Consider the following 26,506-nt stretch of genomic DNA (forward strand, 5'->3'; position numbering starts at 1 on the left):
GCAAATCCCGACACACGCAGGCGCGGGTTGCGTTCTGCTCATGTTGCGAACGGGCCTCCAGAACAGATCCCATTCGCAACCAGAGGTACCACTGTAAATTCAATGGAATAAAACAGCGTGAGCCCTGGTGGGCGAGGGGGGGTCCTGCTTCTCACCTCTCCCTCTCTCTCCCTCCTCTTGGCAGCCCTCTGCGACATGCACCCCATGAGAGCCCTCTTCCTCATCCCTCGCAACCCGCCGCCCAAGTTGAAATCCAAGAAGTGGTAGGTTTGCTGCTGCCCCCCCACCCAGGAAGAAGAGCACAGAACTGGGCGCTGGCCTGCCTGGCATTAACGGCTCGTGGGCTGTGCTTCCTGTGCTCTCTGCTGCCTTGGCATCTCAACCGAGTTCAGCAGAATCATCAAGGGGGGGGGGGTACTCGGGTCTTGGCCCCCAGAGGGCAGGGATTGTATCCTGGGCACTTCTGGGCTTTGGGGCTGGCCCTCCCCAGGGAGCAAATGGGAGCCCATTTTGCTTTCCTCCTGGCAGGCTGGGACAGAGGGAGGTTCCTCAGGTGGTGGGGAGCGCAGTGAGCTCGGAGGCATCTCGCCTGGCCCTTGGCTCGCCTGAGCTCTGCCTGCCCGTGTGGGGAGACTGAGAGCTGCCTCCCCCCCCCCCATCGCAGGTCCAAGAAGTTCATCGACTTCATTGACAACTGCCTGATCAAGGCCTACACCAGCCGCCCCCCGACGGAGCAGCTCCTCAAGTTCCCCTTCGTCCGGGACCAGCCCACAGAGCGGCAGGTCCGCATCCAGCTCAAGGACCACATCGACCGCACCCGAAAGAAGAGGGGGGAGAAAGGTGCGTGGGGCGGAGGGCAGAGGGGGAGGCCAGGAGAGAGACAGTGGCCATGACTCCTGCACTGCAGCACGGGGTTAGGCTAGAAGACCCCTGGGGGTCCCTTCCAACCCTACCATTCTGTGGGGCAGAGGTAGGGGAGACGTTGTGGGGCTCAACCCCCGCGTACTCCCCTGAATTTTGCCCACATTGCCTCTTCCGGCAGACGAGACGGAGTACGAGTACAGCGGCAGCGAGGAGGAGGAAGATGGGCGCGGCGAGGAAGGGGAGCCCAGGTAAGCAGGGCAGAGATGAGAGTGTGCCTCCCCCTGCCTGGCCCATGGCAGAACAGGAGCCCCCCAACTAGCTCCCCTGTGTGGGATAATTATTATTATTATTATTTATGTATACCCTGCCCATCTGGCTGAGTTTCCCCAGCCACTCTGGGCGGCTTCCAACAGAATATTAAAATACAATAATTTGTTAAACATTGGAAGCTTCCCTAAAGAAGGCTGGGACCCATTTCCTGGTGGGTTTGGCATGTGGTGTGAGGCAGGGGGCGGGCCTGGCAAGCCCCTCACTCCATGCCTGAGCTCTGGCATGACAAAGGGCGTCAGTGGCAGAGTGTCTGCCTTGCCAGCGGAAAGTCCCTGGTTCAGTCCCCGCCGGCAGTATCTCCAGGTAGGGCTGGCAGAGCCACCTGCCTGAAATCCTGGGGTGCCGTAGCTGCCAGCCCGTGTAGGCAGTACAGAGCTAGATAGACCAACGGTCCGACTCTGAATAAGACAAGGGCTCTGCTCCGTTCTTCCCTTTCGGAGTGCTCCTGAATCTCCCCCTCACCGGAAACCGCAGCAGGGGAGAGCCGCTTTCGCACCCGGGTCCCGCTCGCTGGTTTCTCCCGACGGGCACCTGGCCAGCCGCTGTGAGAGCAGGAGGCCGGCCTGATCCAGCGGGCCGCCCCGCCTCCCCTCCCGCCAGCTCCATCATGAACGTCCCCGGGGAGTCGACGCTGCGCCGGGAGTTCCTGCGCCTGCAGCAGGAGAACAAGAGTAACTCAGAAGCCCTGAAGCAACAGCAGCAGCAGCTGGCAGCCCAGCACCGCGACTCCGAGGCCCACATCAAGCACCTGCTGCACCAGCGCCAGCGGCGCATCGAGGAGCAGAAGGAGGAGAGGCGGCGCGTGGAGGAGGTGAGCGGGGCGGGTGACATGGGCAGGCGGGGGCTGCGCCAAAGTAAACCTGCAGACCGCTGCTTCGTTAAAGGTATCGAAGCGGTTTGCCACAAAAATGCACGAAACCGTATTTTTAAAAGTTCAAAACAGACATCGGTTAACCATTGTGGAAGGACGACTTCTTAATTGCCTGCCCTCTGTCTGGCGGAATAGAGAAGTTTTCAGCAGGCGTTTAGACATTGGCTCTCCAGTGGCAGGGAGTTCCACAGGGCCGGGCCAACGGCACTAAAGGCTCCATTTCTCATTGCTGTCAAATGTTTAGGAAATGCTATCCCGAAGTATCCAACCTTAGCAGCGGCAGAGGGGTACTCCGGCTTGGTAGCAAAGCAGCCAGAATCTCTCAGGGAGGATTTGTCAAGAGCATTTGACGCAGCTCAACTTGCAGAGGAGCTGAGGATTTGCAGGGGCTTCTCTGCTTGGGCTGAGCTCATTTGGCAGCTCAGCACACAGAGGACCCGAGACTGGGAAAAAAGAAAAATTGCTTCAGTTACAAACAGATATAAAGAAGGAGAGAAGTAATAATAATATCAGCAATGACAGCAGCAGGTTGGAGTACAGAGCCTTCGCAGAAAAGGGGAAATATAACAGAAGAAATCCCAGTTGTTCTGGGCAACATGTGCTGTTCCACCGCCCCGGGAAGCCTCCGCCACGCAAAGTTGGAACTTAGTTGGAGGGGCAGGGCAGGGTTTTCCCCGGGGCCACTGAGGCAGTGGCCCTCGAGTCGATTCCTCCTGGCCCCTTGCCCTGCCTGCTTTCTCCTCCTCTGACGTCTCCCCGCCCCTCTTCCCTCACAGCAACAGCGCCGAGAGCGGGAGCAGCGCAAGATGCAGGAGAAGGAGCAGCAGCGGCGCCTGGAGGACATGCAGGTCATGCGCCGGGAGGAGGAGCGCCGGCAGGCTGAGCGAGAGCAGGTGGGGCAGGCCGGGGGGGGGGGCCTTGGGAAGGCGGGGGGATGGATGCAGCAGTAGCAGCAGTCCTGGCCTGGACCAGGCGGGCAGGACCGGGCAAAATGCCATCACAGCTGACTGGCTAGCGCACAGGTTTGGGGGTTCCGTCCCCAGGTAGGGCTGGGAGAGGCTCCCCTGCCTGAAAATGTGGGGAGAGCCCCTGTTGCCGGTCAGTGTGGGCCACACGGAGCAACCTGGACCCCAGTGGGTCTGACTCTGTAGTAATAATAATAATAATAATAATTTATTATTCATAGCCCGCCCATCTGCCTGGGTTTCTCCAGCCACTCTGGGTGGCTCCCAACAGAATATGAAAATACAATAACCTATTAAACATTAAAAGCTTCCCTAAACAGGGCTGCCTTCAGATGTCTTCTAAAAGTCTGGTAGTTGTTGTTCTCTTTGACATCTGGTGGGAGGTAGTTCCACAGGGTGCGTGCCACCACCGAGAAGGCCCTCTGCCTGGTTCCCTGTAATTTGGCTTCTCATAGCAAGGGAACCACCAGAAGGCCCTTGGCACTGGACTTCAGTGTCCAGGCTGAATGAATGGGGGTGGAGACGCTCCTTCAGATATACTGGACCAAGGCACTGTATACAGCACGATGGCATCTGCTGCACATTTAAGTTGCTCGATTTCAACCACACTGGGTCGAAATCGCGCAATGAGTGGGATCCCAAGTGAGGCAGAGACCTTTGAAACTCTTTTTGCTCTCTGGGCAAGGACTGCTCCCCACATGGGCTCTGAAAGTACGGGGGATTCTCTCTCTCTGTCTCCCTCTCCAAGTCACCCGCCAGCTATGGGGGCACCTCCAAGAATTTGGCCATACGATAAGGTTGTGTCTATGCAGAACTCTTGGGACCAAACTGCTGCGTGAGATGCAGCTGTGCCCTATAAAGCAGATTTTCCGTTTTCTCAGAGGGACATTGAGTTCTTTCCCTGACCCTTTGCCTCCCCTGGCGCACCACAAAAGGTGCAGGATAAGCAGGGGTGGCGCTGTGGGTTAAACTACGGAGCCTAGGGCTTGCCGATCAAAAGGTCGCGGTTTGAATCCCCGTGACGGGTTGAGCTCCCGTTGCTCAGTCCCAGCTCCTGCCCACCTAGCAGTTCAAAAGCACGTCAAAGTGCAAGTAGATAAATAGGTACCGCTCCGGCGGGAAGGTAAACGGCGTTTCCGTGCGCTGCTCTGGTTTGCCAGAAGCGGCTTAGTCATGCTGGCCACATGACCCGGAAGCTGTATGCTGGCTCCCTCAGCCAATAAAGCGAGATGAGCGCCGCAACCCCAGAGTTTACCTTTACCTTTAAGTAGGGGTGGGGGGTGTTGGGGGCCGAGAGAGGCACTGACTCCTAGAATTGTAGGGAAGCCCGGATTCTGCCCCTGCTCCCAGGTGTTTGGGTCTGTTGAGCTTCCATGGGGTGGCAGGTTCTGCGAGGTGGTGGGGGGCCTCCTCCTCTGCTCTTTGGGTGGCGGTTCTGCCTGGGTGTGCTTTCCCTCCTCCTTCCTTCACCTGTTGCCCTCTCTTTCTCTTTCTTTCTTTCTCTCTTTCTGTCTCTCTTTCTCTCCCTTCTCCTTCTCTGTCCGCTGCCTTTCCCCCTCTGTCCAGGAGTATATCAGGCACAAGTTAGAGGAGGAACAGAGGCAGCTGGAGATCCTGCAGCAACAGCTCCTCCAGGAACAAGCACTGCTGTTGGTAAAGAAAAGGCCCCCTCCAAAAAACCCTACTCCGAGGGGGAACCCCCAAGGCCCTTCTTCAGCTGGGGGCAGGGCACCGATGGGGCCAGGCGCCGGCCCATTTGGCTTGCAGGCGGCTTATGGGGATGAGGGCTCTGCTCAGCTGGAGGCGGCAAGGCTTCTGGAATCCACAAAGGGAGAGTGATCTTGTGTTCGAATCCTGCTTGCAGGATCCCCACAGTGGGCGTCTGTTCGGCCCCTGTGAGAACACAATGCTGGGTAAAGATGGGGTCCCCTTTCGGCCTGATCCAGCCCTCTTGGCCTGCTCTGGGAGCCAGACTCCCCCCCCCCATGCCCTCACCGGCTCCCCTCCTCCCTTCCAGGAGTACAAGCGCAAGCAGCTGGAGGAGCAGCGCCAGTCGGAGCGGCTCCAGCGCCAGCTGCAGCAGGAACACGCCTACCTGAAGTCCCTCCAGCAGCAGCAGCAGCTCCACAAGCAGCAGCAGCAGCAGCAGCAGGAGAAGAAGCCCCTCTACCACTACAACCGCAGCGCCAACCCCGCCGACAAGCCCACCTGGGCCCGGGAGGTAAGCCCCTTGTCCAGTTCTGGGCACCACAGTTTCAGACATGATGGTTGGCAAGGGATAATAGACTTGTAAAAGGAGAATTCCTGGATGCCAGGACCCAAGATGGACTCAAGTGCTCTCTGGTGCGTGAACCCCAACAGAGATTTCAAATCACAACACACGCAGCAAAGGAAAGCCTGGAAATCCAGGCTTTAAACCTTTAAAATATGGCTTTGTGAGTTTGTAAGGAAGACCACATGTTTAGTAGGTTAGAAATGGTTTACTTGCAAACGCTCCAAAGGTCAGGTTCATGTGCTTTTCCGTACGTCAGCCAGAAAACACAGGCAGTAAAATTTGGCATGGTTACAGAGGTGAAAGTTCCTAAACTATCGGCATAGGAACACAGTAGTGGCTTGCGAGAGCCATGAGGTCTGAGCTTGGAGCAACCAGCTCAGACCTCTTTACACAGTGAGCTCCTCAGGTAGACGGAAGGGGCACCACAGGCTTGATTACCCTCCTCAAGGTAAGGAGGAGTGGTCTAGCCAAGCCTGGCAGGGCAGCTTGCTCTATGGCATTAACCCCTTCACACATTCATTGGACTTAAGCGTGTTGGTTATGTGAGGCAGGTTATCCCACAAAAATGAGAGGTGGGCAACCAAGATGATGAAGGGTCAGGAAGCCAAGCCTTGTGAGGAACGGTTGAGGGAGTCGGGCATGTTTAATCTGTTCAAGAGAAGACTGAGATGTTGCCACGATGCGGCCATCTTCAAATAGCTAAAGGGCTCCCACCTGGAAGCTGGAGAAAGCTTGTTTTTTGCTGCTCCGGAGGGCAGGGCCTGAACCAACCGACTCCAATGGCAAGGAGCGAGCTTCCTCCATTGCACGGGGTTGGGCTGGATGACCCTGGTGGGAGAGCGCCTCCCAACCCTGCCGTTCTGTGATTCCAGGTGGAAGAGCGGACCCGCATGAACAAGCAGAACTCCGCCTCGCCGGTGGCCAAGACCAAACTGGGGGGCCCTGGGCCAGAGTCTGCCCCCCAGTCCCGCTCCGAGTCGGTGTCGCTCAACTCCTCCCCGGCTTCGCAGACCCCGCCTATGCAGCGCCCCGTCGAGCCCCAGGAGGGGCAGCACAAGGTGAGGGTCTCTCCCGCCCCCCAAGTGAGCACAGGAGGACTTGCACAAACACCGGCCAGTCACCCCCACCGCTCATTGCCATCCGCTGCTGCTGCTGCTTCTCCTCCTGCTCCCCCTCATTGGCTGTGCTTTGACCTCTTTACCCCGGGGGCAGGGGGAGGATTAGCAGTGGGTCACCTCTTGGCCAGGCCCTGAGGATACACGGGAGGAGAGAGGGGGCACGTGGGGATCCCCAGGCCTGCCGGGGATGGGAATCCAAGTACTGAAGAAATGAGTCTATGCTGCCAATTCTCATAGTAGGCCAGGATGAAGCAAGCAGCACACAAGTGGCACACAAAACACTACCAAAACCTTCTACATTCTAAATCTTATATTAATACTCCAGAAATTGAGAGAGCAAGGTACAAGATCTACTACAGAAGCCACAAACAGAAAACTCATTCAAATTGTGTCCAAAAGGAAGATTCAGTCTTTAAAGTTGACAAACGCCAGCACCTGGTCTAACTCTCGTGCGTAACATTGCCGACACTTCGTTTGATCAAACTTACCTTTGTTGATATCTACAGGAGCCTGGCTAAAGGAACTTTAAAGACTGGATCTTCCTTTTGGGCACAATTTGAATGAGTATCTTGTACCTTATTCTCTCAATTTTTGGATTATTAATATAAGATTTTAGGGACGTGGGTGGCACTGTGGGTTAAACCACTGAGCCTAGGACTTGCCGATCAGAAGGTCGGCGGTTCGAATCCCCGCAATGACGGGGTGAGCTCCCGTTGTTTGGTCCCTGCTCCTGCCAACCTAGCAGTTCGAAAGCACGTCAAAGTGCAAGTAGATAAATAGGTACCGCTGCAGCGGGAAGGTAAACAGCATTTCCGTGTGCTGCTCTGGTTTGCCAGAAGCGGCTTAGTCCTGCTGGCCACGTGACCCGGAAGCTGTACGCCGGCTCCCTCGGCCAGTAAAGTGAGATGAGCGCTGCAACCCCAGAGCCGGCCATGACTGGACTTAATGGTCAGGTGTCCCTTTACCTTTAATATAAAATTTAGTACATAGAATGGTTTGGTGGTGTTTTGTGTGCCGCTTATGTGCTGCTTACTTCACCCTGGTCTACTTCGGGGCTGGGACTCCAGCAAGCGACACACACGCACCCTATTCAAAAGAGGAGGATGGTCTGGTGTTTAGAGGGTCCAGCTTGGACCTTGGAGACCAGGGTTCAGATTTCCCCTCGGGGTAGGGGCTGCTCTTAGGCTCCCAGCCTGATCTACCTCTCAGGGTTGTTGTTGTGGGGATGAAATGAGGAAGGGGAGGAGAACCACGGGCACTCTGCCGTCCTGAGCTGGGCTTTGAGGGCAAGGAATGAATGAGAGGGGAAGAATGAGGCCTCCTGGGCTCTTGGGGAGGGCAGGGGGGGCCTGCAGGCAGTGGTGCTATGGCAGGCTTCGGAAGAGGAGGCAGGCCTGGTGGGGGAACGGCTAGGCCCCCCTCCCCGTTCTCAGCCTCTGCCCCCTCCCTCCCTGCCCCCCTCTCCTTCCGCAGAGCCACCTCGCCCATCGCGTCCCCCTCAAGCCATACGCAGCCCCCGTCCCTCGCTCCCAGTCGCTGCAGGACCAGCCCAGCAAGAACATGGCCGCTTTCCCCGTCCATGACTCCTCCTCCTCCTCCGCCGCCTCCTCCGCCTCCTCCTCCTCCGCCCCATCCCCACCAAGGGCGGGCATGATCCGGCAGAACTCCGACCCCACCTCGGAGGGGCCCGCCCCGCCGCCGAGCCGGCCCGCCACTGCCGCCGAACAGCGAGGACCCTGGGTCAGAATGGATCCCGAGGCCCCTCCCAAGGTAACGGCGGAGGGGCAGGGGGCTTGGGGTGTGCTGGGGGGGGCGTTGCCGTGGCAGAGCTTAGGGCCCCTGGGTCCTCTGGGGGAGAAGGGGGCAGGAGGCACTGCGGCAACAGCGCTGCCCCGTCCCTGTGGGAGAGCTATAGAGTCGGAAGGGACACTCCGAGGGGCATCTAGCCCAACCCCAAATTCCAGGCAGAGGAATTCCACCGGGAAGGTCTGCCCAAGGGTGATCAATGCTGTCCCAAGAGCTGTGGGGCTCACTTCGCAGATCCGACTCCCTCCCAAAGTGAGCTTGGTCTTTTGGTGAAACGACCGCATGTCCTGCATGTGCAGGAAGATGGCCCTGAGGGTGGTGTGCCTCATTTGAGCAGCACATGCACCCCAAGGTCCCTCCTGTACCCCCCCCTGACACACCCACACCGTCTCTCGGGGTGTTTTTTGATCGAAAGTCACAGGGGGCATGCGAGTTGGGGCCTCTTTCTGCCTGGAGAGGCAAGCAAGGAGGAGCTCTGTTAAGCCAAGTGCGTAGGACAACTATGGAACTCCCTGCCACAAGAGGCAGAGATGGCCACCAACCTGAAAAAGAGGTCTAGACAAAGAGATGAGGAGGAGACGCCTATGGACAGCTGCTAGCCAGAGTGGCTCTGCTTAGCAGAGTGAGGCAGCCTCTCATCCCTCCTGTCTCTCCCAGCCCATCTGGGTTCTCAGGTTACTGGCAGAGACGGGTAAGAGTGGCAGACTGCAGCTGCCTCATGCCACACACTGCTGCGAGGGTCAGCCCTGACCCTCGGCTTCTGCCCTCTGAATCACAGCGATCATAGAATTGGAAGGGACTGCCAGGGGTCATCCAGTCCAACCCCCAGGAATCTCAGCTAAAGCACCCAGAGCAAAGCACTCTGCTTGCCCTCGCAGAGTAGAAAGCCCGTGTCCCCCTTTTTCCTGATGTGAAGCTGAAGCAGAGAGAGAGAGAAGCCCTGAGCCCCAGAGGGTCTTAACGTTGCCCCTCCCCATCTGAGACCCTTCTTCTGGTGGAGGAGACAGGTGGCTTCCCTGGATTCCCCTCCACCGCACTCATGCTTTCTCTCCCCCTCTTCCTCCGACCCTTCTAGGTCCCCCAGCGAACGTCCTCCATCGCGACGGCACTCAACACCAGCGGAGCAGGGAGTGGCGGCGGCGCCATCCGGCCAGTCCACGCGGTCCGAGCCAGGTAAGAGGACCCTGAAGTGACCCGGGGGTCCAGCGCTGCCTGCTGGGCCTCAATCCTGAGACCCACGTCTTGTGGGGAGAGGCTTCAAGAGTCGGGGGGAGCTGTGTCCTCTCAGGGAGGGAGGGCCAAGGGGTCTGGGGGGACCAGGAACCAGGGCTTCCCATTGATAGTGGGACCCTTGTGCCAAGATTGGACGACAGAGTTTGCCCGGGAATGCCAGCCTGGCGCCATCGCTGGCAACTTCCAGGCAGAAACACTCTCTCATTTATTAACTTGTTTTGTAAAAATTATACACCTCTTGATTAAATACACACACATCTACAAAAGAGCATAAAATGGTGAAATTATCGGTGAAAGCAGCTCTTTGAAACATTGGAAAGATAGAATCTGCAATAAGCTATAAGAAACGGATTAAAACATTCTGAGCCCTTACGTCACTCTAAATAGCTGACAGGCTGTGCCTAACCAAAAGCGTGTTTTGCAGGCGCCGAGAAGAGTCCCTTGCAGATTCTTTTCTGCCTGGTGTCAATAGGCAGGGAGTTCCGTAGTGCAAGCAGGATTCTTTTTTTTTTAATATCTTTTTATTGAGTTCTTTTTAAAACAAAAACATAAAAAATAAAAATACAAAAACGTACAGACAAAAGCGAAAACAAACAAAACAGTACATACAAAAAGAAAGCAGACGCAAAACAAACCAACATTGATTCATAATATAACATTGATTGATCAAGTAAGCGGGATTCCTTAGGCTGCTCTTTGTGAACATCCATGGTTTTAGGTTTTTTTATATATTGTTTTGGCTTTATTTAGGTTTGCAGTTTTGTGTAAAGCACTTTTGAATTTCCTTTATGCACAAAAAAAGACAAGCAAGGCCAACAAGTCATAGCAAAATAACGGTACCTTGGGGGCCAGCTCCCCCCCCTGCCCCCCAAACCGAAGCCCTCCATGTCCTGCAAGCGATGGATCCAGAGTATCCCAAACTCTTCTTTGGAAGGGTTGCCAGGACTGAGGGAAGCTCCCCCTTGACCCACGGCTGCCCTGGGGCCAGAGCAGACTTCGCACTGGCCTCCCCATCCCACACTGCAGGACTGTAGGCACCTCTGATCCTCCCCCCCCCCCGACTCCTGGGGGGTGCAGGCCCCCTGCCCCCTTGACGTGCTTGTGTGCTCCTCCCCTCCGCAGGCCCCGTAGCAAGTCCGCCTGGCACATCCACATGCAGAGCCGGCTGGAGAGGGGCCCCCGGTGGGGGGGCCCTTCGCCAGCCCCTCCTCCTCCTGCCCCTCCGCAGCCCGCCCGCCGGACCCCGCCCCGGGACCCTCTGGCCCCCGTGCCAAACGCCAGTAGGTAATGACGGAGCAGGCTTGCTGGCCGAGCGGGGCTTCCTCTGCGGTGCGCTCTCTCTCTGCGCGGTGATGGGCTCTCTGCTGCTGCTGCTGCTGCTGGTGGTGGGACAAAGCATTGCGGAACGAGGGGCGTGTGGAGTGAGTTGGGGGGCTGGGAAGGTGGCCTAAACTCAGAGGGGCTTCCTCTTTCCCCCGCAGCAACCCCGACCTCCGGAGGAGCGACCCAGGATGGGAGAGGGCGGACAGTCTGCTGCAGTCCGGCACGGGCAACCTGCCCCAGGCTGGCTCTCTGGAGCGCAACCGCATAGGAGGTGAGGGGGCAGCCGGATCTGGGGTGACCTGGGGGGGGGGAGGTGCTGCGTTCCAAAAGCAAAGAAGGATTGGACCTTGATTAGTAAAATACACACGAGGCTTGACCAGCAAGACTCTGGGAGGAGGGGCCAGTAATAATAATCCGTCCACCCTCCGGCCCAGGTCGTTTTATTCACAAAAGAACTTTTTACACAGTGTTCGTAAGAACCAATCAGATTTCCTCTGTGCATTTCAAAAAACCCCACGTGGGACAAAGTCAGATCAGAAGAAATCCTGTTAACTACAAAGACTACTCTGAGCATGCATATATAGTTCAGAGTAAGTAAAATAGGAAACGAGGAGGAATGCATTCAGCAAAACCCCAGAGGTCATAAACAGGCAGGAAAGGAAGGAAGGATGGCAAGGAAAAATAAGTATCTTTATCACCTCCTATGTGAAACTATTTCCTGGCCCTAAGATTAACAAAACCAAAGAAAGGTACATCAGAGTAGCTGCCTACTATCTTTATGGTCCAGGATGCCTGGTGGACAACTGGCCTGTGTTTAGAATGCTGATAGGTGCATGTTAGGCAGAGAAAGAAAATGACCAGTAGAGAAAACGTGGAGAGATGCAGAGGCTTGTGGGATTTGGTCAGGAATTATTGTCAATGAATCAAACCTAGTCAACGCAGTGCTTTCATTGCTGACACAAATGGCTTGCTCCATATTTTTCATAATTCCTCATAGCAATCCCACCTGATCACTACAGTTCGCTGGGCTTTGCTCCTTGGCATCACAGGAAGCTGCCTCCTACGGTGTTGTCCGCACTTCCTGGCGACAGCGGTTCCCCCAGGCGTCTGGCGAGGGCAGATTCCCAGCACCCACAAACGCTTTGTCCATCTGACCAGCAAGCAGCGGCTCGCTAGGGTTTCAGGCAGGAAATTGTGGAGTTGTAGGGTTGGAAGGGACCCCACCGGTCATCTAGCCCAACCCCACAGGGATATCTCCCAGCCATACCTGGAGAGGCCGGCAGGGATTGAACCCGGGACCCTCTCCTTTCACTGGCAGTCTGGAATACGTAGCAAGCCACCCACCCAACACAGAAGTTCTGAAACGGTGCCCTCTGAATGCTCTCCATCGCGATCAGGGCTTGGTGTTTCCGTCACCTGGTGTCAGATGATTGGCAGGTGGGGGGCAGTGGTCCGTGGAGGGTCAGCCGCTTATAGATCCAGTCTGCTGACCGGATTCGGTTCCCCGCTCCTGCCTAAGCCCCACTTGTTCCATTGGAGGGGGGTGTTTCACAACGTCTGTGCCCTTTGGGGTCTCTCTGACGCCTCTCCCGCTCTTGCTTCTCCAGCCCCCCTGAAATTGGACAGCTCTCCGATCCTGCCGCCAGGGAACAAGCCCAAGGGGGATGACCACCGGTCCCGGCCTGGGCGGCCAGCGGTGAGTACTCTCTGAGGAAGGGAGGAGGCCCGTAGCCCCTTCTGCGTCCGTCTCCCCTCTCCCCACCACTCTAGCCTGAGGAGTCCACCCAGAGGGGGCCCATTGGGCTCCGTCATGGAATCATGGAACCGTATGTTTGCAAGGGACCCCCAAAGGCCATCCAGCCCACCCACCCACCCTGTGATGCAGGAATCACAGCTCAAGAATCCCATCCAACCTCTATTTTCAAACTTCCCAAAGTTTAGTTGGAATCTCAGAAAGTTCTCCGTGTGCACCCAAGTTGGGGGGGGGGATGTTGCACCGCAGCCCCGTTTTGTAGGGAGGTGAGGATTGCAGGGGGAGCCGGGGGAGGAAACTGGGGGGGGGGCACACCTTTAGTTTTTGGGCAATTGGAGCATGTAATCTCTTGGGCCGCTTTCTGTGGACGGCTCTTAATGTGTGGACCTTCCTTGCACGCTCCGCCTTGAAAAGGTTTTGAACGGAATTTGGGGTTTTCTTTACTCCCCTTTTTCCTCTGGGGAAGGGCATGACCGGAGGGTGTGTGTGTGTGTGTGTGTGTGTGTGTGTGTGTGTGTGTGTGTTCTCAAATCCTCCCCTCTGACCCATAGCCCAGCCCGGCCCTTTCCCCTCCTGGATTTCTCCTTCTCTTCCTCTCTCTGACTCTCGCTCTCTTCCTCCCTTGCCAACTAGAAATTTGCCCTGAAACTTGCAAGCGATCAGGGGGAGGTGGCTGGGGTGTTGACCCCCGAAGGCTGGGGCTGGGGGGTGGGCAGAGGGGGTAGAGCATAGGGATCTACCTGCTGGGGAGCGGCCTAACTTCTCTGCCCTTTTTCTCTTCCTCTTCCTTCCCTCTTTCCCTCCTTCTGCACGACTCAGAGTTATAAGCGGGCAATCGGAGAGGTTAGTGCCCCCACGTCCTCAGTCTCTCTCTCTCTCTCTCTCTGCTGCCCCCAAACCACCATGTCCTGCTGCCGCATTGTGAGATCATGAAGTCTTCCCTGATCCCCCTTCCTCCGTGGACATCACCCCCCCCCTCTGCATCTCCCCCCCCCCAACTCTCTTGGACCTTTCCCAGTCCCCCTTGCTGCTTTCGCTCACAGCTTCTGGCTCGGTTTGGGGCAGGGGGTGGAACTGTGGCCTAGAGGAGAAAGGACTGGCAGGCAGCGCAGCTAATTGGCCACCGTTCTATTTATTTTTATTTATTTACGCCATTTATATAGATCCCCCACCCTACCCCGCTTCATTGAATGTTTTCAGCCCCAGGGCAGGGAAGCAAACTCACAAAAGTGAAACGGAGAAAAGCCATGCGCAGAACCTACAAAATCATGTAAACGGGACTTGTAAACAACTGAGCACAGAAATGAAATGGGAAATCGTATTTCCAATTCAACAAATTTTGGGCCTCAAGCTCAGCAGGGCTGCCGAGTGGAATCGCTGGACTCCCCCCCCCCCCTTCCCAGCTATCTCAGGCCCCATTTGGGGGTCACCAGCCTCACCCCACAGGTGGAACACCCCACGTTTTGCTTTGAGCATAGGTTTGATTAGGCATCTCTCACATGACGTGTGCCCAAGAACCCAAGAAACTTGGCTTTCTCCTCCCACTCTTTTTCCTTTGGGGGGTGGGATTTATTTATTTAGTTTTTCAGATTGACACTTTACAGTCACCTATCCAGCATACAACATAAAAACAAGATTCCAAGGAATCTCTTGGACTTCCCCCTTCCCCTTTGAGGGTCCTGCTGTCAATCATTTCCTCCTGCATCTTTTATAACCCAAATCTAAAATTCACCATTAAGCTACAAGTGATATTCCAATCCTACTAACAATTTAAACTGTTTACATTAGTCTTTAAGATAAGTTATAAATCTCCCCAATTCCTTATTAAAAAGGTTGTGCAGACCAGAAAAGGGGGGGGGCAGGGGATCGATGGGACGCGGGTGGCGCTGTGGGTTAAACCACAGAGCCTAGGACTTACCGATCGAAAGGTTGGCAGTTCAAATCCCCGTGACAGGATGAGCTCCCGTTGCTCAGTCCCTGCTCCTGCCCACCTAGCAGTTCGAAAGCACATCAAGTGCAAGTAGATGAATAGGTACCGCTCTGGCGGGAAGGTAAACGGCGTTTCTGTGCGCTGCTCTGGTTTGCCAGAAGCGGCTCAGTCATGCTGGCCACATGACCCGGAAGCTGTACGCCGGCTCCCTCGGCCAATAAAGCGAGATGAGCACCGCAACCCCAGAGTCGGCCATGACTGGACCTAATGGTCAGGGGTCCCTTTACCTATAGTGGATTGATAGCTGGGATTTTTGTTGGGGCTTGGGTGGGGGGCAGGAGAGGCTGGCGCTGGCTTCCTGCTATGCCTGTCACAAACTGCGCCCACTGGGCAGTCCTCCTGGTGGGGTGGGGTCTCCATTGCAGGCAGGCCAACTCCCATGCAAGCTTGCTTGGTGTTCCCACCTGCTGTCTCTCTCTCTCTCTCTTTCTTTCTTTCTCTCCTTCTCTCTCTCTCTCCTTCCTCCTTTGCCTCCCTGCGGCAGCCGTGACCCCCTTTCTCTCCTCTCCGCAGAACTTTGTGCTGCCCAAGGACCGCCTGGAGGAGGCGGCCCCCAAGCCCCTCAAGAAGGCCATGGACTACTCCTCCTCCAGTGAGGAGATGGACTCGAGCGAGGAGGAAGAGGAGGAGGAGGAGGAAGGAGAAGGGGAGCGCTCCGAGCCCACGGCAGACACTCCGGGGACCAGGTGAGGCCAGGGGCCGTGAACACGCTGCCACTTTTGGGGAGCGCCTGGCTGCACGCAAGGAGGTCAGGGGAGCCCCGTGGTGGCAGGAGGATCAGGACTAAAGGGCCCCCGTCCTGTGCTCCCAGGAGGAAGGGAGCCCCCAAGCAGGGCCTGAGTCTCTCCAAGGGGCTTTCAGAGAGGCCGAAGGTGCATGAGAAGAGCACCTGCTGGATCCGCCCCATAACCCGCCCAGGCCAGCATCCTGTTCCCACAGCCAGATGCCCATTAGGGGAAACCTGCAAGCAGGATCCGAGCACATGAGCAGCGGCGCCCGGCATTCAGAACCATCGCTGCTCCCATCCTTAAGCCGAGGACCTTAAGGTCCATGAAGAACCATAGTTTCGAGGTCCTGGGCTCTAAGGAAGTCAGACTGTCCTTCACCAGGGCCAGGGCCTTCTCAGTGGTGGCTCCCACCTGGTGGAATGCTCTGTCCCAGGAGACCAGGGCCCTTCAGGATTTAACCTCCTTCCACCGGCCTGTAAGACAGAGCTATTCCGCCTGGCCTTTAATTTGAATTCAGCCTGATCTTTTATCTCCCTTCCCTTCCTTCTCCTTTTATGTAGATCACCCGCTCTGAGACCCCACAGCTAATTCTCCTCTGACCTCCTTGCTGGCCCAAGTAGGACCAATTCAGCCAGCTAGCCCTGGGGATTATCTAATTGATTTTTGAATTTTATTGTTATTCATGTTTTTATACTGTATTTTATGCTGCTTTTATAATTAAGTGTTTTAAAGTGTTTTAAATTTTGTTAGCCGCCCTGAGCAGGATATAAATAAAATATTATTATTATTATTATTATTATTATTATTATTATTATTATTATTATCTCCTCCATGAATCAGTCTGATGTGTCCGAGTTGTTGGTCCTCACTGCCTCCTGCAGCAGGGAGTTCCATAGTTTGAATCTGTTCAGTGTGAAGGACTTTCCCCCCTTTTTTATATTCAGCTTCACTGAACCCTCACAGGTTCTAGTGTTATTGGGGGGGGGGACTTTCCTTTGTCCTCTTCCCTTTCTAGTTGGGCCTCCTTCCAGACTTCATGGTCTCTGGGCGGGGGGGGGAGGAGGCAGGGTTACGTGGCCTCTGTCCCCCTGTCCGTGTGTCTTCTGACCTCTCCCTCCCTGTTGCAGAGACGGCGACACGGACTCTGTGAGCACCATGGTGGTTCATGACGTGGAGGATCTGACAGGCGGGAGTGGCGGTTCAGAGAGCTCCTATGGCGAGGGCACCATGCTGGTGCAGCGGGTGAGAATCACGCTTTGCAGCCTCCGTCCTGTTTGTGTGTGTGGAGGGATGACCCCTCCCCTGGCCTCTCCCTCTTGCGGCTGGGAGGTGCAGGAACTGCTTCCTGGGGGTACAAAAGTCCTAAAATCATCTAGCCCTGTTAGAATTCCTGCTCCGTGATTGTCGTCACGGGATTGTTGTCTTTCACATATGTTTTGACTCCACCGAGTGGGAAGTGACGGAGACAGGATGTTTGTGTTCCTGTGTTCCGTGAAGTGGGACTATTGTCCTTTGTTCTTTTTCTCTTTGCTGTCTGATGCTAGAGAGAGAGGGAGCCATGTTGCAGTGCTCCGTGTGGGTTTATATGTCAATAAAGTAGATTAGCCAAAATGCTGAGTTGCTGAGGTCTGTCACGCAAGGTGCGCAAACTCTGCGGATCCCTAAGTGTGCCGATATCTGTTGGCATTGGTTGCTGTGATGTTCAGGCTGAAGAAAGCTTTTGAAGCTCCCGAACGATCGACCAGGAGGGAGAGAACATGCCAGTCGGGCAGGTGTCTCTGCCAGTGTCCTACTCGTGTGTAGGCTGAACTCCTGACAAGCCCGCCCCTTGCAATGCTGGAATCTCAGCAGAAGCATCCAGGACAGACAGCCATCCAACCTCTGCTTAAAAACTGCCAAGGAAGAGAGTCCACCGCCTTCTGAGCTCATGGAATTGTAGAGTTGGAAGGGGACCAGTGCTTTTTTCCTGGGGGGACGCAGGGGGACGCATACCCCTAAACATCTTGGGAATCTTAAGTTTGGCCTCATTGAGGGGCAGTATGAGTAGGAAAAGGAGAGTACACCTAAACATTTTTTTTTTAGGAAGAAAGCACTGGAAGGGACTCCAAGGGCCATCTTTTTTTTTTAATGCTATTTATTAAAGTTTCACAAAAAAACAATAAATTCAAAATTTAAACATAAAATACAAAAGCCAATAGAAATAACAAAATTAGAAAAATCACAAAACACATACAAAATACACAATAAAAAGAGTTAACATAATAACAGAAAAAAGAGCAAAAGAGTAAAAAAGATTAGTATTTTCTTATCTTTCAATCACTAGTTTCTTGACACCTCCCTCCTCACACCTCCCTTTTTGTATTCCAGTTGAAATATTTAGTTCAGCAAATCCTTACCCTCTATCACTTAACCTTACTCAACATCTTAACCTGTATTAAAAATACATTTTCCATCATTATCAATCCATATTTACTTATTCTTATTAATCTTTTTACCAACACCACTTGTTTTCAATCCAACATCCCTTTGTTGTTGTTTAGTCGTTTAGTCGTGCCCGACTCTTCGTGACCCCCCGGACCAGAGCACGCCAGGCCCTCCTGTCTTCCACTGCCTCCCGCAGTTTGGTCAGACTCATGCTGGTAGCTTCGAGAACACTGTCCCACCATCTCGTCCTCCGTCGTCCCCTTCTCCCCCTGCCCTCCATCTTTCCCAACATCAGGGTCTTTTCCAGGGAGTCTTCTCTTCTCATGAGGTGGCCAAAGTCTTGGAGCCTCAGCTTCAGGATCTGTCCTTCCAGTGAGCGCTCAGGGCTGATTTCCTTCAGAATGGAGAGGTTTGATCTTCTTGCAGTCCCTTTAACATTCATTAATTTTACAGTATTTCTGTAGATAGTCTTTAAATTTTTTCCAATCTTCTTCCACCGCCTCTTCTCCCTTGTCTCGGATTCTGCCAGTCATTTCTGCCAATTCCATGTACTCCAAGGGCCATCTAGTCCAGCCCTCGGAGCCAGAGGAAGGAATGCCACCTCCTGAGGCTTTTATATTTATTCATTTGTGACATGCCCTAAGGCCCCAGGGCAAGGGTGATGCGTTAAAGCACAATATATATATATTTAATGCTTTTTATTGAGTTTTCTTTAACACAAACAAAACAAAATAAATACACTGAAGTTCTACAGTCCTATGTACACTTATTTCCTCAATGCTCTGCCAAGCATAGACTTCCTCCCTTCAACAGGTTTTCATATTAATCTTTCATTTTCCACAGATTCTTAATAACATCCTATTCACATCATAAGATTTATTTTAATCCTACTACAGTCTTTAAACTTCTATATTGCATATATACTCCACAAATTTACTCCACTCACGTCTGAACTTTGTTTCCTCTTGGTTACGGATCCTGTGGTCAGTTTTGCTAATTCAATGTATTTGACCGCTTTTGTCTGCCACTCCACTAATGTTGGTATTTCCTGAGTTTTCCATTTTTGGGCTACTAAGATTCTGGCGGCAGTCGTAGCATGCATGAATAATCTCTGGCACAATATTTAAAACAGCTTGAGGCCGTAAGAATGAGGTGGGTCCCAAACCATCACGCCTCAAGTGTCAAAAGCCAGGGCAAAGGGGTGGCGTCCGCAGCTGGTCTCCACCACCGTGGGGGGTTAGAAGCTTGCTGGGTGATGAAAAAGGTATTTAAATATACCTTCCTGAAGAAACCAGAGGCCTTCCTCCTGGGCATAGTCGGCCAATTGGTGCCAAAGAAGGATAGAACTTTCTTTATGTATGCCACAACAGCAGCAGGAATACTTATTGCAAAGTATTGGAAGACACAAGATCTATCCACCCTGGAAGAGTGGCAGATGAAGGTGATGGACTACATGGAACTGGTGGAAATGACTGGCAGAATCCGAGACCAGGGAGAAGAAATGGTGGAAGAAGACCTGAAGAAATTTAAAGACTATTTGCAGAAATACTGTAAAATTAATGAATGTTAAAATGATGTTGGAATGGAAATAAGTGGTTTTGGTAATAAGGTTAATAAGAATATGCAAATATAGATCATTATATGGATGGAAATATATAGTTATAATAGGTTAAGATACAGAGCAAAGATAAACGAAAGAGGGTAAGGATTTGCTGAAAGGATTTTGTAAACGGGAATACAAAAAGGGGGAGGTGTGAGGAGGTCAAGGAAATAAGTAAACGAGCCTAAAGATATTGAAAAATTGATTATTTTCTTTTTTAAATTTTTTCCCCTCTTTTTTTTTCCTTTTTTTTTCAGCCATCTGCTTTTTGTATTTTGTATTTTCCTTTTCCTTTTTTAGGTCCTCCTTTTGGTGTTTTTCTTGTTATCTTTTTGCTTTTTTGTGAAATTTGTGTTTATGTGTAATCTTTGGTATAGTTTTCTTGGTTCTTTGAACCTATGTTTGTAAATTTTTAATAAATATTTTATAAAATAAAAAAGAAGAAGCTTGCTGGGTGATGGTGAGGATGATTTAAGGGGGGGTTGCAGGAGACTCAGCACTCCAAACAGGACACCAAACTCTGGACCTATCAGGCCTGTGTGTGTGTGTGTGTCGTACGCTGAGCACCGCAGGGGCTGCAAGACCCCACCACCGATGGCGCTGAAGGGCTCCATTTCTCCGTCCCCGCTGCCTTGACACCCCTCTTCCCCTCCCTCTCGCAGACCCCCGAAGAGGAGCGGGGCCTCCTGCACAGCGACAGCAACGGCTACACCAACCTGCCGGACGTGGTCCAGCCCAGCCACTCGCCCACCGAGGCCAAGAGCAGCAGCAACGGGTCCTCCTCGCCAGCCAAGGACACGGCCACCGACGTGAGTTTGGGGAAGAATACAGTGGTGCCCCGCAAGACGAACGCCTCGGAAGACGAAAAACTCGCTAGACGAAGGAGTTTTTCGTTTTCTTAGCCGCTTCGCAAGACGCATTTCCCTATGGGCTTGCTTCGCAAAACAAAGCTTGCCCCGCAAGCTCCAGGGATAGCGGGGAAGCGCAGCGCGTCTTCCCCGCTGTCCCCGGACCTCTTTTGAAGCAAGGGGCGGCGGGGAGAAGATCGCTTCTCCCCGTTGCCAGCCCTGCAATCTCCGGGGACAGAGGGGAAGGCGCGTGCGCGCCTTCCCCTCTCTCCCCGACCCCTTTTGAACCAAGGGGCGGCAACGGAGAGAAGCGATCTTCTCCCCTCCGCCCCTTGCTTCAAAAGAGGGGACAGAGGGGAAGGTGCCCGCGGGACCCCTTTTGAACCAAGGGGCGGCAACGGGGAGAAGCGATTCTCCCTGCTGCCCCTTCCCTTGCTTTAAAACAGGTCTGAGGACAGATGTCCCCAGAGATTGCGGGGCAGGCAACGGGGAGAAGCAATCTTCCCGCCGCCGCCCCTTGCTTTAAACAGGTCCGGGGACAGAGGGGAAGGCGCGGGGCGCTTCCCCTCTGTCCCCGGACGGTCTCCATAGGAACGCATTGATTGATTTTCAATGCATTCCTATGGGAAACCGTGCTTCGCAAGACGAAAAACTCGCAAGAAGAAAAAACTTGCGTAACGAATTAATTTCGTCTTGCGAGGCACCACTGTAATAATAAATTTTATTTATACCCCGCCCTCCCCGGCCAGAGCCGGGCTCAGGGCGGCTAACACCAATAAAATTACAGTGAAAACATAATGGGGGGGGAACTAATGTAGAATGCAATTTAAAAAGAGGGAGGGAGGCTTGCTCCGGGCCTCCCACTTCCTTTCCCCTTTGGCCTGCAGTGACTCCTCCTTGTAGGGCCGTGGCCACATTCCTCCTCCTTTGCTCCAGCCCTCTGCGTCTGAGTGAGGGGGAGCAGACATCGCCTGCCTGAGCTTTGGCGCTGTGGGGCATTTCGGCTTCTCTGCAGTGCCTTTGGGGGGTGGAGTTGCAGCCCTTTGCTCTTTGCGTTAAATAAGTTGGAGTTCATGTTATTAAATATCCCAAGAAAAAAGCACACCAAAAACTCTGGCCAATATAAGTTTCAGTAGTAGGAGGGGTCCCTACTCGCAAATAAATAGTCAACTGTAACAAAAACTAAATCCATTCAAAAGTATGTATTCTGTCAAGGATTACAAACTCAAATAGAGATTACAAACTCAAACTCATAAGAATATGTATAACACAATAATTCTCTCTATTTGAGTTTGGAATCCTTGTCAGAATACATACTTTTGAATGGATTAGTTTTTGTTACAATTGACTATTGATTTGCGAGTAGGGACCCCTCCCACTATTGAAACTTATACGGTGGTACCCCGGGTTAAGTACTTAATTCGTTCCAGAGGTCCGTTCTTAACCTGAAAGTGTTCTTAACCTGAAGCACCACTTTAGCTAATAGGGCCTCCTGCTGCCGCTGCACGATTTCTGTTCTTATCCTGAAGCAAAGTTCTTAAACCGAGGTAATATTTCTGGGTTAGCGGAGTCTGTAACCTGAAGCGTATATAACCCAAGGTACCACTGTATTGGCCAGAGGTCATGGTGCGCTTTTTTCTTTGCTCTTAGCGAGCAGGTGAGGGTAGCTTGGGCGGAAGGTCTCTGGGAGCAGAATCTGTCCTCTGCCTCGACATCACCAGCCCTTATGAACCGAAGGAGAGCCTTACTGGATGAGCATCCTTTTCCCAAACAGATGCCCCCAGGGGAAACCAAGAAGCACGAGAGCATCTCTCGCCTCCTGCCGTTTCCAGGGATGCAAAAGAATTGCTGCCTCCCACTGCGGAGGGCAGGGCAGAACCACCCTAGCTTGTCAGCAATAGTTCAGGTGGCACTGTACTCTAAACCACTGAGCCTCTTGGGTTTGCCGATCGGAAGGTCGCGGTTCAAATTCCCACGATGGGGTGAGCTCCTGTTGCTCAGTCCCTGCTCCTGCCAACCTGGCAGTTCGAAAGCACACCAAGCGCAAGTAGATAAATAGGTACCGCTCTGGCGGGAAGGCAAACAGTGTTTCCATGCACTCTGGCTTCTGTCACGGTGTCCCATTGCACCAGAAGCGATTTAGTCCTGCTGGCCACATGATGCTGAAAGCTGTTTGTGGACAATCGCCGGCTCGCTCGGCCTGAAAGCGAGATGAGCGCCGCAACCCGAGTCACCTTTGACTAGACTTAACCATCCAGGGGTCCTTTACCTCTTACCTCCACCTCCTCCATGAATCTGCTCCATCCTCTTTTAAAGCCACCGGGTTTGCTGGCCATTGCTGCATGAGTCCTTCCAAACAGGACTTAAGCAGAAAGAGATTGTGGCGGTTGTGGGTTTTTTTAAAAAAATGTTCAATGCAAGATTTTACAATTCATGGGATTCTCATGGCAATTGTTCCAAATCGGGTTTGTGCAAAATCAGAAACGGCTTGTAGCTAGTTTTTTGAAACGTAGGTAGTAGTTGTAATAAAATGTGAGATTCTACAAACTCTAGCCTTTTATCCTAAGCGGGCAGGGAAGGAAAGTACAGGGAGTTAAAGCAAATTAAATAAACCATGCACGGTCCTTGGGCGTTTGGGCTTGTTGGGGCAGTGCAGGGACCTGGCATTGTAGCCCACCTTCCTCCAGGCATTGGATATCGTCCCCTAACCTGCTTCTGTCTCTCTCTCACTACGCCCCTCTCACCCCTCAATTGCAGTACCAGTCAAGGGGGCTGGTCAAGGCTCCCGGAAAGAGCTCCTTCACGATGTTTGTGGACTTGGGCATCTACCACAGCTCGCCTGGAGGGGGCGACACCATCCCCATCACTGGTGAGACCTTGCAGGGAGGGGAGATGGGGAGGGGAGGGGTGTCCCTTGGCCTGCTTTCTCCTGCACGAGAGCCTGTGCTGCACAGACTTGTCGTTAAAAAAACAGACAGATCCGTGTCGCGGGCCCAGAAATTTTTATTTCAAACAATACCCATAGTCAGTGGAGTGGGACACTTCAGACAATGGCAAAAAGATGTTTCTAGATTTACCTGGCAGGGAAAGGAACCAAGCATTAAGTATAAATTACTATAGATACAAAAGAAAGAGGTGGATTTTCCCTGCCAGATTTGAAATTATATTATGAAGCGTCCTGTCCCTGCAGGCTGCAGGAGTGGATAACTTTAAAAAAATACAGATATTTTGGACCTTGAGGGTCATGACAACAGATTTGGATGGCATGCATGTTTATGGTACGAGAAGACCAAAGTGCATATAGCGTTTTTTAATCATTTGGTAACAAAATCCATTTATGGAAGGCCCCAAATTCAGTCCCCAAAGGTAGCATCTCCAGGAAGGGCAGGGAGCTTATGCAAGTCCTCACATAGAATCGTAGAGCTGGAAGGCATCCCAGGGGTCATCTAGCCCAACCCGCTGCAGAGCAGAAAGCGCAGCTCAAGAATCCATGACGGACAGCCGTCAAGACTCTCTTGAGAAGAGGCTGCCGCCTTCCAGCGAAGGAGACCCTCAGGCAGCTCAGCTCCCCCCTCCCACTCCCCCACCCCGGGAGCAAACTAGGAAGGCTTGACCTGTGTGATTTCTCTCTCTTTCCACCCGCAAAGCGTTTGACCCGGGGCGGCTGGAGCAGCTGCAGCTGGAGGCGCGGAAGGGCTCTGTGGTCAACGTGAACCCCACCAACACGCGGCCCCACAGCGACACCCCCGAGATCCGCAAGTACAAGAAGCGCTTCAACTCGGAGATCCTGTGTGCCGCCCTCTGGGGTGAGGAGGCAGGGACCCTTGGGTGGGCCAGGGCACGGCTGCCCCTCCCAATCCCCCCGGCCTCTCCCTCACCCTCTGCCTTGGTGCCCACGCTCTAGGGGTCAACTTGCTGGTGGGGACCGAGAACGGGCTGATGCTCCTGGACCGGAGTGGGCAAGGCAAGGTCTACACCCTCATCAACCGGCGCCGCTTCCAGCAGATGGACGTCCTGGAAGGGCTCAACCTCCTGACCACCATCTCGGGTGAGGAGTGGGACCGGCCTTGGCCCCCTAGGGCCTCCCCATAAGTCCCCCCACAGCCCTGTACTTCTTGATATGGACACACAGCAAGGTTCAGGGCGAAGAAGCCTGGAGTCCCAGAGGGAGAGGGGGCTTGTAGCGTTCCCAAAAGAAGGAAGGATTGGACTCTGATTAATAGAATACACACAAGGCTTGACCAGCAAGACTCTGGGAGTGGTGCCAATAATAATAATAATTCCTGTCCACCCCCTGGCCCAGGTCGTTTTATTCACAAAAGAACTTTTACACAGTGTCTGTAAGAACCAATCAGATTTCCTCTGAGCATTTCAAAAAACCCCACGTGGGGACAAAGTCAGATCAGAAGAAATTCTTTTAACTACAGTAAAGTTCAGAGTAAATGAAAGAGGAAGAGAAGAGGAATGCTTTTAGGAAACTCTGGAGGTCATAAAAGGAGTAAACAGGAGAGGACGGAAGGATGACAAGGAAGGAGAATTTACCATCTCCTTGTGAACTCTCTTCCTAGCCGTTAAGATCTATCTAAAGATTATCAAGCTACAATAGCTACATCAAAGCTAACTTTGTGACCCAGGATGCCTGATGAAGCAACTGGCCTGTGTTTAGAATGCTTTTACGTGCCTGTCAGACAGAGAAATAGGACAGAGAGGCAGAGGCTTATGGGATTTGATCAGAAATTATTGTCAATGAATCAAACCCAGTCAATGCAATGTGTTCCTTGCGGACACAGTGGCTTGCTTCATATTTTATAATGCCTCATAGTAATCCCACCTGACCCCCCACACTCTGGATATTTGCACTCCTACAGGGGCTACAGGATGTCAGAGACTGGTGGGACGCTGCGGAGGGTGCACCCCAGGGGAAAGGGGGCTGGAGTCTGACTGGGGAGAGGGGGCCAGCGATTTGTGGGGAGCTGCCCCGGCCAGCAGGCAGGAGTCGGAGGCAGGAGAAGCTTCAGAACTGGAGAGGGGAGCACAGAATGGGGTGGAAACAGAGGAGGAAGAGACAGGCCCCGAAAGGAAAGGGCCCAGGGGCTCCCCCCCCCCCCCCGTTCCTTCCTTGCTGTCTCCCGGAACCAGGAGGGGATTGAAAAGGGAGGAGCAGAGGACGTTTCCACGCAGGCACAGTTTCTGGGAAATGCATTTTATGGTGGCAACTACTCTATAGCTCTATAGTTCTTGAGGGACGCGGGTGGCGCTGTGGGTTAAACCACAGAGTCTAGGACTTGCTGATCAGAAGGTCAGCAGTTCAAATCCCTGTGACGGGGTGAGCTCCCGTTGCTCAGTCCCTGCTCCTGCCCACCTAGCAGTTCAAAAGCACCTCAAAATGCAAATAGATAAATAGGTACCACTCCGGCGGGAAAGTAAACGGCGTTTCCGTGCGCTGCTCTGGTTCGCCAGAAGCGGCTTAGTCCTGCTGGCCACATGACCCGGAAGCTGTACTCCGGCTCCCTCGGCCAACAAAGCGAGATGAGCGCCGCAAGCCCAGAGTCGGGCACGACTGGACCTAATGGTCAGGGGTCCCTTTGCCTTTTTACTCTATAGCTTCCGGACCTGGGGAAGAGCTGTGGAAGCGGCTCGTCAGTGTTAACTTTGGCGATAACGACTTGACTCTTTGCCGTGGGCCTCCCTTCGGCTGCCGTGCGCCTTGACACGGAAGCACGGCCCTGCCCAAGGAGAGGGCTCTGGAATTGTAGGCCTTGGGAATCTCTTGCACACACACGTCCTGCAGGAAACCACGCACACCCCGACCCCCTGCCCCCCTTTTTTCTCCCCTGACCTGTGAATAAAGGATCCTTGGTTCTCTCTCTCTCCCCGCCCCCCCCCCTTAGGGAAGAGGAACAAGCTTCGCGTCTACTACCTCTCCTGGCTGCGGAACAAAATTTTGCACAACGACCCCGAAGTGGAGAAGAAGCAAGGCTGGACCACCGTGGGGGACATGGAGGGCTGTGTCCACTACCGCGTGGGTAAGTGGGGTGCAGGTCCCGGGCTGAGCGGTCGGGGCCAGGAGACCCCACCACACCCCACCCCAGGGGGCAGACACGTTGACAATTCAGCCCAGAAACCACCTGCCCCAGGAAGAATTAATTTTGGCCAAACCCACCAATTACGGTAAGGTTGATGCCTCAGTGAGTAGCCCAGGTGCAGGATCCAAGCAGAAGAGCAACACTCTCCTCTCCTGCAATTCCCAGTTACTGGGATCCAGTGGCAGGGAGTTCCTCAGTCCCAACGATCCGTCTCTCATGGCCAAGCTCGCTCTCTCTTTCTTGAAGCCAGCAGGGGGAGCCCCTTGAGCCTGGAACTGCCACAGGTTATGAA

At 53.5% G+C, this 26,506-nt stretch overlaps 1 protein-coding gene and 1 long non-coding RNA gene across 9 annotated transcripts in view; one reads left to right on the forward strand and one right to left on the reverse strand.

The window, feature by feature from the left end:
- LOC309518140 overlaps positions 1-26,506 on the reverse strand; it is a 178,407-nt gene that overhangs the window by 96,967 nt on the left and 54,934 nt on the right. The window lies entirely within an intron of this gene.
- The window catches only part of MINK1 (misshapen like kinase 1), a 60,615-nt gene that overhangs the window by 29,602 nt on the left and 4,507 nt on the right, over positions 1-26,506 (forward strand). Inside the window, exons 9-29 of one of the 8 annotated variants that reach the window (XM_082197488.1) lie at positions 185-263; positions 665-840; positions 1,043-1,112; positions 1,795-2,005; positions 2,842-2,958; positions 4,597-4,683; positions 5,048-5,251; positions 6,178-6,363; positions 7,897-8,193; positions 9,305-9,402; positions 10,585-10,746; positions 10,944-11,056; positions 12,393-12,481; positions 13,358-13,381; positions 15,042-15,214; positions 16,384-16,498; positions 19,943-20,089; positions 22,886-22,997; positions 23,776-23,934; positions 24,033-24,176; positions 26,020-26,154. In XM_082197488.1, the coding sequence (XP_082053614.1) occupies positions 185-263; positions 665-840; positions 1,043-1,112; positions 1,795-2,005; positions 2,842-2,958; positions 4,597-4,683; positions 5,048-5,251; positions 6,178-6,363; positions 7,897-8,193; positions 9,305-9,402; positions 10,585-10,746; positions 10,944-11,056; positions 12,393-12,481; positions 13,358-13,381; positions 15,042-15,214; positions 16,384-16,498; positions 19,943-20,089; positions 22,886-22,997; positions 23,776-23,934; positions 24,033-24,176; positions 26,020-26,154 (2,898 nt within the window). The remainder of the gene's footprint in view (positions 1-184; positions 264-664; positions 841-1,042; positions 1,113-1,794; positions 2,006-2,841; positions 2,959-4,596; positions 4,684-5,047; positions 5,252-6,177; positions 6,364-7,896; positions 8,194-9,304; positions 9,403-10,584; positions 10,747-10,943; positions 11,057-12,392; positions 12,482-13,357; positions 13,382-15,041; positions 15,215-16,383; positions 16,499-19,942; positions 20,090-22,885; positions 22,998-23,775; positions 23,935-24,032; positions 24,177-26,019; positions 26,155-26,506) is intronic. The other 7 variants (XM_082197489.1, XM_082197491.1, XM_082197494.1 and 4 more) reach the window with 7 other exon arrangements.

The sequence above is a fragment of the Podarcis vaucheri genome (assembly GCF_965113315.1).
Source record: "Podarcis vaucheri genome assembly, chromosome: 13".
NCBI classification, from domain to species: domain Eukaryota; kingdom Metazoa; phylum Chordata; class Lepidosauria; order Squamata; family Lacertidae; genus Podarcis; species Podarcis vaucheri.